This window comes from Artemia franciscana, chromosome 16, assembly GCF_032884065.1.
Source record: "Artemia franciscana chromosome 16, ASM3288406v1, whole genome shotgun sequence".
Taxonomy (NCBI): Eukaryota; Metazoa; Arthropoda; class Branchiopoda; order Anostraca; family Artemiidae; genus Artemia; species Artemia franciscana.
In genome coordinates, this window is record NC_088878.1 from 34197245 (window position 1) to 34211688 (window position 14444).

A 14444-nucleotide genomic window follows, 5' to 3' on the forward strand; every position below is an offset into this window, starting at 1 on the left:
CAAAAAGTGAAAGAGCTCCTAGTCACCGCAAACTGAGTGTTTGGTGGAACAATGAATGTACAATTGCAAAGAAACAGTTATTAGAAGCAAGAAGAAGGTACAGGCAGCTCCCAAACTTTGAAAACTTTCTAATGTGTCAAAGACAATATGCAGCCTTTAGGCGCCAAACATTGGAAGCAAAGAAAAATTCGTATCGAGAATTTCTGGAGAAGTTAGATTTTAGACAACCTGCAAGTAGAGTTTTTAAAACGGTGAAAAAACTGATTTCAGGGAATAAAGAAGATAATCGTAACCCACCCTTGATTGTTAATGGAGAGGAGATAGTGGAAGAACAAGAGAAAGCGAATAAAGCATTAGATTTTGTAGAGTCAGTGATTGGAAGACCAGACGATTTTAATGATGAGGAACAACTTACATTTGCTAAGGTAATGAGACTCTCTAAAATAGAAAATGATATAGATTATAATAGACATTTTACAGTAGAGGAGATAAACAAAGTGATTCAAAAGTTACCATTAACAGCACCGGGGTTAGACATGATTTACCCACAGTATATCAAACATTTAAGTGACAAATGGATAAAGACATTGTTAGAAATCATTAACAAGGCCTGGGAAGATGGAAAATTTCCGAAAAAATGGAAGGATGGGGTAGTGACTATGATTCCTAAACAAGGCAAAGATAATTCAAAAATTGAAAACTTAAGGATGATTACTCTACTACCTGTCTTAGGAAAAGTCTATGAAAGAATGGTTAAGGAGAGGCTTACATGGAAAGTGGAAACAACTAACACTTTGAAAGATGTTCAATGTGGTTTTAGAAAGAACAGATCCACTACAGAAGTGTTACAAATGTTTGTAAATGACGCAGTATATTGCTTAGAAAATAAGAAAATCTGTTTAGTAGTTTTCTTCGATGTGAGTAGTGCTTTTGATAGTATGGTTCATCGACATATATTAGAAGGAGTGATTGCAGCAAATGTTAGAGGACGTTTACTACGATTTTCTTATGATTATCTACAAGAACGAGAAGTGACAGTAAAAGTGGGCAAAGCATACTCGGAAAGGAAGGTACTGAGAAAACGCGGTGTTCCACAAGGCTCCTCATTGGGGCCTGATTATTACAACATAAGTGAATTTGATATACCACTGGATACAGGAGAGGATAGAGCTGCAATTTTCGCTGATGATAATGGAATGTGGATAGTGTGTGATAGTATTGAGGAGGGGCAAAGGGTGGCCCAGGAGAAAATAAAATTAGTGGAAATGTGGGCCAAGGTAAATTGTGTGCAGTTTTCGGTCCATAAAACAAAAGCAATGATAATCACGCGAAGGAAAAAGTATGCGACTCCTCTCCTTTTTCTAAATGGGGAGCAAATTGAAATCGTGAATGAATTCAAATGGCTTGGAATTACAATTGATAGAAATCTGACGTTTAAAAGTCATATAAGACAGTTAAAGAGAACATGTGCCAAAAGAATAAATATTATGAAAATGTTAAGTGGAGCAAATTTTGGCCCAAAACCCGACTTTTTGATAGAATTTTATATAAAATACATAAGAGCAAAAATAGAATACGGAGGAATAATTTATATGGCAGCGTCAAAGTCGTTGTTAGAGGAGCTGGAAACTATTCAATACAACGCTTTAAGGACAGCTTTTGGAGCAAGAAAGACAACTCCACGGAGCTTTCTGGAATCAGAGAGTGGAATTGAAAAGCTAGCCAGCAGGAGAGACATAGCAACATTAAAGTTTTTGCAGAAGACATGGATAGCTGACAAGTCAAACCCAATTAAATCAAGAATGCTAAAAGAGGGAAGATTGTGGTGTTCATGGAAAAAACAGTTCGGTATTGTGAGGGCAAAGGAGATAATGGAAAAGTTTCAAATGGATTGTCAGTTGACATCAATGTTGAGAGTGCCCAATATGTTCATAACCCCTCAGTGGGAATCCATTCCATACCAGTGCAATACTGAATTTGAAAAGTGGGATAATCTAGATTGTGATCAATCATTCAAGATGACAAAAGAGATGCAATATCTTGACACTGTAGATATCTTCACAGATGCATCCAAAGTGGACAATAAAGTGGGGGCTGCTTTTGTAATCCCCTCCAAAAATATAGTTAAATTAATCAAATTAAGTGACATAACTACAGTGTTTCAAGCAGAATTAGTTGCAATAGCCAAAGCAGTGAGATACTTAATAGATTCTGCATCTGCAGGTGAAAATTATAGAATTTGCTCGGATTCAAAGAGTGGTTTGGAGGCAATAAAGAATATTTATGTAGAAAATAAAGTAGCTCCCGAAGTGATTTATTGCCATGAAGAATTACAGAAACTACTGGAAAAAGGAGTAACTATCACATTGGATTGGGTACCTGGACATGCGAACATTAGGGGAAATGAAATGGCCGACACTGCAGCAAAACAAGCATCCATAGAAGACGGGCAACCACTTGCAAGTGTTACGCCCAGGATGGTTAATCAAATTGGAGAAGTGATAAAGAAATTGAAAATAAGGACACTCGAGGACACTCGTGCGTTCTCAACAAATAAATTTATTATACAAAAGAAAGAAAGGCGATTTGAAAAGAAAATGTATGGAGCGCTATGTAAATCTGAAGCCAGGGTGATATTTAGACTAAGGTCAGGTCATGCAGGAACTCAGGCATATAGAGCCCGTTTCTATAATGATGATCCGAAATGTACATTTTGTGGAAATGAGGAAACGGTAGAACATCTTTTATTCGATTGTGAAGGAACAGAAGACAGTAGGAAGGATATTCGAAAATTTATTAGGGAAAACAGAATTCGACAGAATAGTGACATACTAAGCGGAGAAGGCTTGAACAGTGATTGTGCTGATGGACTTAAGTTGATATGCAAGTTTTTAAAGGATATTAATCGGATAAATCTTATATGAACCAAGTGGTATAGTGATCATAGTATAAGAAGCCTCCTGAGTCCTTGCGGGAAGAGAGGAGGAATCATCCAGTTCAATTCAATTCAATTCTTCAGTTCCCCCTGTTATGGCATTTGCAAAATTTTCATCGTTGGCCTCTTTTTACGGCTTAAGAAACAAAATTAGTACTCCTAATGTCACGATAGTTCCAAATATCTTGGTTGCCCTTATAAATAGGCTATAGGTAAGTCCTACATTTAGCTCTAATAGGCTATATATAGCCTATATGGTAAAATTCTTGTTAATTGACTTCTTGCCATGTCAGAAAGGGTTCAGATTAGGAAAATGAAACTTTCAGGGATGGGTCTACAGGCTAAAGTATGACCTGGGAAGGTATTTTGAAGCAACTAACTCTGCTCCTTCTTTCTATAGAGGGCCCTGACCTTTGATGACCTTTAAAAATATGTGTTTTATAAAAGTGAAACCTTGCAAAATAGATCTTCTGCTTGAATGAAGTACAACAAAATTGTTTTCAGCTTCATAACTTTGCTCAATTCCATTGTATAAGGTTTTAAAGATATGCAAATACATTTCCTAAATTTGGAAAAAAAACATTGATATGGCTCAAAATTCTACTTAAATAACAGGAATTGCATTTCCAGAACTAAAGGCAGAGAAAAAGCAACTAGTAACTGAAAATTAAGGTAAAATGTTGTTTTGTCAAAATTTCAATAGAGGTATTGACCTGTCATGTAGGCAAATTTCAGGGCCCTCTAGTAGAGTAGAGGTGAATACTTTAAAATATGTTCCTGGGACATACTTTAGCCTGTAGACCCATCCCTGAAAGTTTCATTTTCCTAACCTAAACCCTTTCTGAGATAGCAAGAAGTCAATTAATTAACCTTTATATGCACTGTTTCTTTTGTTCAATCACATGATTGTTTGTACATGTTTTGCTTAACAAAGTAAAATAGTAGTCTAAGCAGTAAAATTCTAGTTAATTGACTTCTTGCTATCTCAGAAAGGGTTTAGGTTAGGAAAATGAAACTTTCAGGGATGAATCTACAGACTAAAGTATGGCCTATGAAGGTATTTTGAAGCAACTACCTCCATTCCTTCTCCCTCTAGAGGGCCCTGACGTTTGATGACCTCAAAAATATGTGTGTTATAAAAGTAAAACCTTACAAAATAGATCTTCTGCTTAATTGAAGTAGCCTACAACAAAATTGTTTTCAGCTTCATAGGCCTAACTTTGCTCAATTCTATTTTATAAGGTTTTAAAGATATGCAAATACACTTCCTAAATTTTGAAAAAAAACATTGATATGGCTCAAAATTTTACTCAAACAACAGGAATTGTATTTTCAGAACTAAAGGCAGAGAAAAAGCAACTTGTAACTGAAAATTCATGTAAAATGTTGTTTTGTCAAAATTTCAATAGGTATAGGCCTGTCATGTAGGCAAATTCAGGGCCCTCCAGAGGGAGAAGGAGTAGAGATGGGTACTTTTAAATACCTTCCCGGGACATAATTTAGCCTGTAGACCCATTCCTGAAAGTTTCATTTTTGTAACCTAAACCCTTTCCAAGATAGCAAGAAGTCAATCAACTAGAATTTTACCCATTTTTCCATAATTATTTTTCTCTATGAGTTGGTTGAAGTAAAAACAGAAAATATTTTTTGTAAGGACAAATGGTAGGTAAATAGCAATCCCTATCAGTAATAAAAGCATTATAACCTAAATCATCATAGCATTAATTAAAAGAGCCAACATTTTATTCCAAATATGTGCTTGTTTCAAGTTTGAAGCAAACATCCTTCAGTTGTTAGTGCATAAAAAATTTTGTATATTTACTGAAAAAGAAGGAAAATAACTTAAAAAGTAGGTAATCCTGATAAAAATATGCTGTCAAATTGAGCAAGCCTTATTATCATAAGGAATGTTTAATATTGTATTTCCTCCCAGAATGGATGTATGTGGTTTTTGTGTTTCATTGTTACTATACTTGTTTTGCCAAGATTGACTGTATTTACCTAGTTAATTAAATTAAATAAAAGGTAAAGTCTACAGCATTGGACTTTACAGTCCCTATTTCTTGGCCCTTCAGCCAGGAAGTGCAAAGGGAGGCTGGGGACCAACCTTTCTGAGAGTGCTAGGACTGCTGTCACTCCAAAACTGGTACAAAACTCTGATAATGAGTTTTGGAAAAGTTCTTGCTTTCTAAATCTCAGCACCATGCCATTCTACCTGATCACCCTCTACCATCAAGAACAAGAAAGCAAGATAAGTTAGTTCCTGTTAAAGTAAGAAAAAACCAAAATGGTAATTCTTTTGTCCCAGTTTTTGTCAAAACATACAATAAGAGTTAATATTTATAGTTTGATTTATATTTACATGTGTAGTTAGATTTTGAATATGTTGTAAAGAAACACAAATCAGTGATAGCTGTCAAGTTTTTCCTATTAAACCTACCTACTACTACTACCACTACTTTCTGTGCTTTCACACACCCTTCCTGTTTGTTGTCCCCAGATTTCTCCAGGTACTCATTTAGAGCTGGGTCAACTCTGGCTGAGCTTACAGAGTCATGCCACTGACCCCCATCCCAAGCTAAATAATTGTGTACTCTAGGATTCAAACCCTCACCCTCTCAAACAAAGGATCCTAAATCCAGCACACCAATCCACTTGGCCAGGATGGCTCACAATTACAGTCTTTCTCAATAACACCCAATTCCAGAAATTCTTTTTTGATTTTCTTAATCTTAGTTTTAATGCATTTACTTTGAACTAATTTTTTTGTACTTTACCTTTTATTTTTTTGAGTCTGAAAGTGCTCAATAGAACTGAATGTTAAGAGTTCCTATCTTATTTTTCATAAGTAGGTTATTGTTTTGTGTATTTTTGTATATTTACTTCACCTTTTCCATTTTTATATATTTCTACTTTACTTGACACACCTTTTTCATTACCTTCCAAAAAAAGTCCAGATCAAGGTGTGCACCTTTTGCTGCAGCATTGTTCAGCAAGTAGAACTGTTAGATGCAGCAAGTATCATCAACACCAATGACATGTTATTATGATCCTAAATCAGGGGCAGATCCAGGTTTTTTTTAGGGGGGGGGGCATAATAGGTTGCTTTGATAAACATGCAAACAAAGAGATACCCAGAATTTAAAGGGAACCTCAACAAATATGTGTCATAGGTAGTTAGTGAAAATGGTCATACATTTAATCTAAAATTTGGTGAGGGTTAAAATTCTAACACATCTGTTGAAATTAAAATGGTATGAAAATATTGATGCAAAATATAGAAGTTATAAAAACTACCCTGCCATAAAAAAGCTATTCACCATATATAACAAAAATATGGGTAAAATTCTAGTTAATTGACTTCTTGTTATCTCAGAAAGTGTTTATGTAAGGAAAATGAAACTTTCAGGGATGAATCTACAGACTAAAGTATGTCCCGGGAAGGTATTTTGAAGCAACTACCTCCACTCCTTCTCCCTCTAGAGGGCTCTGACCTTTCATTACCTTTAAAAATATGTGTCTTATAAAAGTGAAACACTGCAAAACAGATCTTCTGCTTAATTGAAGTACAACAAAATTGTTTTCAGCTTCACAACTTCGCTCAATTCCATTTTTAAAGGTTTTAAAGACATGCAAATACATTTCCTAAATTTTGAAAAAAAATGTTGTTATAGGTCAAAATTCTACTCAAATAATGGGAATTGCATTTTCAAACCTAAGGGCAGAGAAAAAGCAATTAGTAACTGAAAATTAAGGTAAAATGTTGTTTTGTCAAAATTTCAATAGGTATAGACCTGTCATGTAGGCAAATTTCAGGGCCCAGTAGAGAGAGAAGGAGTAGAGGTAGTTGCTTCAAAATATCTTCCTGGGACATACTTTAGTCTGTAGATTCATCCCTGAAAATTTCATTTCCCTTACATAAACACTTTCTGAGATAGCAAGAAGTCAATTAACTAGAATTTTACCAAAATATGATATTCAATATTTTATTCATGATTTTTTGCCTTTGTACTTCTGACCACTACAGCAATGGAGGTAAGCTTTTTATTGTAGAAAAAAAAAAAAAAAACGGTCTTGAACCCTCATTTGGGTTCATGCACCCTTTGTGACAATTTGTATATGTCAGACCATTTAGTATATTGCCTAACTTTGCAGCATCAATTAGTAAATATGATAGTAATGAAAAATAGGAAATGAGGATAAAGATACGATTTCTAATAACTTCTAAATGAACTCTAATAAATATGTAAATAGGTATTTGCTTCAAATTAAGTATATGAGTCAAAATACTCCTAAAAAAATAATTATGTGTTTGTTATCATTGTATTTGATTGGCATAGATTGGTGATTTCAATTCTCAAGGTTTCAAATTTGTTAATCTGACCTTTAAAAGAGTATTTCGACTCATATATTTAGTTTTAAGTATATACTTATAGAAAACATTATTAAAGTTCTAAAGAGTTGGCCTTTATTTTAGTATTTTAGAATGAACAGAGGAGGTGATATTTCATATTATGCAGAGCTTTAATTTGATTCAAATAGGCAGTAAAGTGGCGACTATTTGCTCACCAAAATCCCAAACTTTAATTAATAATTTTTGCACTACTCATACATTTACTTTCTGCTATACAAATCCACTAAAAAACAACGATATTTTAAAAACCACCCCACTTCGCACAAAAAGCAAACCCAAAAAACCAAAACGGACTGCCAAAAAAGTGATGATATCAATTTATTTGCCTCAGTGCCATATCAAGACTTGAAAATAAATTTTTGACAGTAAAAATAAGTAAATATTTTGCTTTTCAGCCCTATTGTCACAGCACAATCCTGGAATATTGTTTTGACAGCCTGAAGAAGTTAGGATTTTAAATTTCCCCTCCATGTTACTACAAAATGAAGATTTTCGCCCCCAGTTGGCTTTTGTAGTAATATGGTCAGATTCCCTTGATAAACACAAATTTAATTAGATACTTTTTGGTGGTATGCGTTATTAGTAAAATCTAACAGAGACTACACAAAGTAACTAAAACATTGTTTCAAACTTGTTTTGAAAAAGAAACAGCCTTAATAATACAAAACTTATTAAAAACTCCATTAAAAACCAATTACAAATAAAACTTTCGTCCCAACCCAAACCAGAGCAAGTGATCCCAATCACAAATCAAACCACTATGTCTACGAGGGCGCACACACCCCGCACCCCCTCCCTGGATCTGCCACTGTCCTAAATCTATTATTAATTTATTTTTAATTATTATATTTGACATTTTCTTCTCCCTCTTTTTTTTGTCTTTCCTGTCTTCTTGTTTGCGTAACTACACAATAACTATGATACTAAATACCTGTTGTTGTTAAAGCAATCTGAAATTGATGGCGCACTGTATTTATACTAACATTGAGGAAGATAGAGTCCATACAAAACACAAGTATCATGGAAATTCAGCCTCGCATGAGCACCGAAGCAAATTTTCCTTCAGATAATTTTCTCTACAAACAATTTCCTCTTCTTTAATAATAAACAGTAGATAAACAGTAAAGAGTAAAAATAGTAAACAGTAGAAATAAACAGTAGAAATTGAGATCTTGATTGCAGCAAAATAATAAAAGTGAGGTTTAGATAGAAGGAAGTGACCAAAGAAAAATGAATTTGTTTGAGGGTTATAGAGTATTATTAAGAAAGCAGAATCAAGTTTTTGTTGTAATTTTTTCATGGAAAATAGGATTGATCTGTGAAGAAGGACATATAAAGGGATTTCCCTTAATAAATGCTCACGCTATTTACTTGTCTATTGGATGTATGGGGCAGCAAAAAGTTAATGAGACAGATTTTTTTTATTTTCCAAAGTTTTGTGTTTTTCTTAAATATTGCTGTTTTCCCCTTCAATTCAGTTTCATTGGTAAGCTATATGCCAATGGAGATCTTATTCCCACTGTTAACAATAGTGCTAGAGGGACACACCTAGTATGACCTTTAGGATGTCCATTAAACTCTTTTTGATATTTTCTAATTTTTTGGAACACATGTTTTGTGTACATTCTTTGATTTAGGAAATATATAAAAGTTACAGGGACTGAAGTCATGGACAGAAGGTTGAAATATTCACAAGAACACCTTTTGTGGCAAAGTGCCATCATAAAAAATTTGGCTCACAGTTTATCCTGACATGGAAAATTCCTTGTGGACAATTACCCTTCTGTAAAAAAAAAGAATCCAAATTGATTTCTCACATTGAAGGGCTCCCTGAACAGTGCCCATCTTCAAAGTGTTTTCTGTCTTCCAAAAGTGTTTTTGGTCTACATAAAGACTGAGCTCAGGATAAGGGATGCTCTCTCCAGGCCTGTTTTAATGTTTTAAACATGAAACCTTCCTCAGATTGAAGGACTCACTGAGCAGTGCCCATCTTCAAAGCTTTTTCTGTTTTCTAAAAATGTTTTTGGTCTATGCTTGAGCTCTGGATAAAGGATGCTCTCTCCAGGCCTGTTTTAATGTTTTAAGCATGACACGTTCTGATGGTCTAAGCTTAGCACAAAATAATATAGCAAAAGTTGCTCTGAATCGTGGTGTTCAATTTTGTATGATGCACAACCAAAACATAACTTTGCTAGTAGCTGTCTTAAAAGTCACATGATTGACAGAAGGAGTCAAAATGAGCTATGGCCAAGAACTAAAGCCATAACTAAAATTGTTAATCATTACTAGAAATAGAACAAGACTGAGTGAAGTAAGGGCTATTTCCATGGGCTGAAGGTAGGAGCTCCTACCTGAGCAAAATGAGGGCTGTTGGCATGCATTATTTGTTGCATACAAGAACACTTTCAGTAAAGCGCTAACTCTTAATCTGACCCTTTACTTTTTTTGGAATTATCTGTTTTTCCTTTTTTATTTTTTTTATTCATTTTTTTTATTCATTTTTTTATTTGGGTAAAGTAGTAGTTGACTATTTACCAAAAAAGTGCCCAAAAACTGATGTTGTAATTAGATTGCATTTTTTTTCAGATTTAGAAGTTGAGTCAGATTGCTAACTAGTTGTGTGAATGAAATCAACCTAATGGAGAAAATTAAGATATGCCAAGTTTGCTATGCAGATGTGGTATGTAAGTCACCTTGTGAGTACTGCCATAGTGGCCACTTTGATGAACCTACAAAGAAGAATAGTAGAACAGATAACAATGAACAAAACTTCAGCTTCAGTGTCCCTGAAAACGAGTGTTTATGTATGACTTGCTATGAACTGGCATCCAATATTCAGAGACTAGAGTTTCTTTTGAATCAAGCTGTGATGGAGCTGAGAGCGCGTTTTCTGTTAAGAGATACCCATGTCAAAGAAGAACCCAAAATTGCTAATAATCAGGATATAAAGGAAGCAGCAATTTTTATTAGTAAGTGTCAAAGTCCAGATACCTTGTCATTACAAGATGATTTCTTGAGTAATGATAGCATCATAACTATGGAAATATTTCAGGATGAAAGTAGTGATAGTGAAAAAAAAGAAAATGAAAAATGGTTGGAAGCAGATAAGCAGTTCAGTAGCAGTAAGTTTGAAGAAGAAAAAGATACCGAGACGTCGGACTCAAGCCCAAGGAATAAAATAATATCTGGTAGAAAAAGGAAACCTCCCAAGTTTTTTGAAAACTTTGATGCAACCATATTAGAAGAAAGCTCTGACTACAGTGTAAGTTTGTCTATTAGGCTACAATAGTCAAACAGTAAGGCTACAACAAATAGTCAATAGTCAAACAGTAGGCTACAATAGTCAAACAGTAAGTTTGACTACAGTGTAAGTTTGTCTATTAGGCTACAATAGTCAAACAGTAAGGCTACAACAAATAGTCAATAGTCAAACAGTAGGCTACAATAGTCAAACAGTAAGTTTGACTACAGTGTAAGTTTGTCTATTAGGCTACAATAGTCAAACAGTAAGGCTACAACAAATAGTCAATAGTCAAACAGTAGGCTACAATAGTCAAACAGTAAGTTTGACTACAGTGTAAGTTTGTCTATTAGGCTACAATAGTCAAACAGTAAGGCTACAACAAATAGTCAATAGTCAAACAGTAGGCTACAATAGTCAAACAGTAAGTTTGACTACAGTGTAAGTTTGTCTATTGTATTTACCCTTTATTGAGGTTCAGCTGATCCTTATTTGTCAAATTAAACCAACATTAAAAACATGAACAAAATCAAAGAAAGACAAGTATGAATAAAAGAAATTTGGCAAGACGTGCTGCCTGTGGTGAGGGGTAGGGGGGAGTACAATTCAGAACTAAACACATAACTAATTACGAATTTATTTCTATTGCACAAATAAAAAAGTTATTATAATGAATATACCTTCTTTTTTTATAGTCATGTTTGTGATTCAAGTGTTACAATAAAGTTGTCATAAGTAGAAAAAAATCTTGCCTTCTCTTTCAGTAAAAACAAAAGAGAACACATTTCTTTTATTTAAAAACCTAAATTTTTATACAAATGTCACTAATGAATAGTAGCTTATGCTAGGTAAACACTTTGAATTTTGTGCATTGAAGTTGTCAACCACTATCACTCCAACCTGAGCTACAATGAGGGAGCAATTTGTACAAATATTAAATGAACAAATTCCATTTAACGGGGAATTATAACTATATTATAAATATGCATAAAAGCCACTATAATTATAGTACAAGCAACCAAAGTAAAACAGTTCAAAATAGGGATGATACCTTTTTATTTACAGTGAAATATAAAATTATTTGACTGGATATTTCGAACACATATACAGTGTTCATCATCAGCAGTAAAACTCTGAATTTTATATTTCACTGTCAATAAAAAGGTATCATCCCTATTTTGAACTGTTTTACTTTCGTCATGGAAAGGCAGTGTGGTCTTCGAAGTTATCTACGTACAAGCAACCATAATAAAACAGTTGAGTGGACAAAAAACATGCATTATTATCAAATTTATTGGAGAAAAAAACGTTGTGGTGACAGTATAAACATTTTTGGTAACAAGTGGCACTATCAGACTTCCCGTGGCAGTTAAATTTAATTTCAAATTCACGCAACTGTAGAAGGAAGAGTTTTTGTCCTTAGCACTTGTGTTCCTGCAGGATTACAAGAATATTGGATATGGTTCAGACAGTTCAAGGCTTTAAACCCTCCACACCCCAGCGTTTCAATAAGAAATTAAACAAAATATAAAATCAACTGAAAGTAGGAGCAACATCACAACTTACAATAAACAGAAGTTATTATATATATGAAAGGTATTGTCTCCTCCTCAAGACCTCGCTCTTTACGCTATTTTTTGGGAATTTTAAAACAATGGTTATTATTTTAATTAAACAGCCATTATATTTCAGGAATCATTCTTAATGAATTAGGACAAAAATTCCAAACTTTAGCATAAAGAGCAAGGTCTTGTGGAAGGGGCAATTATTATCTACGTAATAATTTCTGTTCGTTTTAAGTTTTGATGTTGCTCCTTACCTTCAGTTGAAGGAACTTGTTTTTTTGTCTAAAATTTAATTTCTGTTCATTTTTGTGTACTTGTGTATCATATGCCAGTCACTCAAGTTTAAGATGTGTAAAACTCGAGAACAAACCGGTTTATTTTTTAGTATCTTCATTACTTTAAAAACAAATTTGGGCTATATATTTGCATATTAGGGGGGGGGGAGTAAAGTAAAGTGGGCCTGCACGCAATATGTTTCAGGTACAAGTATTCTGCATATTATGAAGTAAGAATTGTTTTCTGACTTCAAACTGTCCAAATACTTTACCTCCCCCCTTTTTTTGAAAATATATAGCCCAAATTATATATTTCTCATCTATATTCTGTCACTTGTCTTTTTCTTGTCTCATGTTAAGCTGAAAGAAACTAATGAAGAAACTGGTTGGCTCTCGAATTTTACACAGTGCAAACTTGGGTGAGTGGCCTATAATACACAAGTACCAAAATTCCTTCCCCCTATGGAAAATAAAAACAAAGCTCAAATAAAATTCTCAAATTTTGGAAAGCCTTATTTTCCATGTTTTTTTCCAAAGGGGGTATTCTCCTCGGGGAGGGGGGGGGGAGATATTTTCCAGACGTTATTTTCCGGGGTGGGGGGGGGGGCTAAACGCCAGTCGGTTCAGACAATATAATAAAAGTCTTCAGGTAATTTAATAAAAGACCCTTTTAATCTATATATTTAAAAAGAATAAGACACAGTATGAAAGAATTTGAACTGTGGGATTATCTTGAAAAGATTTTGTTGCATTGACAATCTGATGGGCTGGTGGTCTGACAATTTTCATGGACTGCTCCTCCAGCAAGGACTCTTAACATGTCATAAGGATTGAAGTTATCCAGACTAAAATGAGCTAGTGAATGAGTTTCAATTAGTCTAAAGTGTTAACTAGACTAACTAGAATTATTAAAATAAGATTCGAATGCAGAAACGTAAACCCTGCAACATCTAGTCATGGATTGATTCACTTCATAACCTAGTACAGTGAAATTATCAGCCAATCAGGTGGGGGATGCAGGGGAGCTGTTAAAAAGTTTTAATTGTTAAGACTGTTTCGGAATGGTATTTCAGGATTGGACTGAAAAACTGTCAAAATTAGTTTCTGAGTTTTTCCATGGCACAGAGTCAAAGAAACTGATATCATTACTTTTTTTTGGCTGTAATAGAATTTGTGTTTGCTTTTTTTGTGAAATGGGTCGTTTTTACAACATTGTGGTTTTTTAGGGGATTAATTTACGTTTTGGATTTCGGTGAGTAATTGGTGGCCACTTTACTGCCTATTTTTATCTAATTAGAGCTCTGCATTATATAACATATCACCTCCTCTGTTCACCCTAAAATATTCAAATAAAGGCCATACTCTTTTGAAAGATATGAACTTTATTAAAGGTTCGTATAAGTATATACTTAAAACTAAGTACATGAGTCAAAATAATCCCTCAAATGTAGGGGTAATCATTTAAGAAAAATAGATTTTTGAAAAATTGTTTGTAAAAGAAGTAAAACAATTATGTTTTTATCTAACCGGTATAGATGGGTTTCTGAATGCTCAGTTTGAATCAGTAGAACGGCATTCACTTTTTTCAAACATTTACTAGTGAAATGCTGAAAAAAGTGGAAATTCGCACCACTTGAGTTAACCACAGAAACGGAATGCAAATACAATATAACTTAAGAATTTCGCACCTTCTCAATACCAGCCAGTCACAAAATATAGTTTTGTTTTTGTATAGGGGTTGCATATGTCTGTCCATAAAATTATATAAACTGCTATATATACCGCTGAGGATTATTTGATACATGCCATCCAAACATATTTCAACGATTGGTTGTTTGTGAATAAAATTTTTTTCAGGACAATTCTCTTACTTAATTCTAAATCTGAGCTGGTCTTTCAAATTTTATTTTTGTACTCAACAGACATATCAAGATTTAAAAGTTTAAATTGAATATTTGAAAATCTCAAGATTAAAAACAAATTAATTAGAACCACAGCTTGAAACCCTGAGAAT

General features: G+C 33.9%; 1 protein-coding gene across 1 annotated transcript in view; it reads left to right on the forward strand.

The window, feature by feature from the left end:
* The first annotated feature begins 3001 nt into the window (after positions 1-3001).
* LOC136037374 (zinc finger protein 62 homolog) overlaps positions 3002-14444 on the forward strand; it is a 42404-nt gene continuing 30961 nt past the window's right edge. The window contains exons 1-2 of the mRNA XM_065720104.1: positions 3002-3147; positions 9936-10611. Of these exons, the coding sequence (XP_065576176.1) occupies positions 9988-10611 (624 nt within the window). The 5' untranslated portion in view covers positions 3002-3147; positions 9936-9987. The remainder of the gene's footprint in view (positions 3148-9935; positions 10612-14444) is intronic.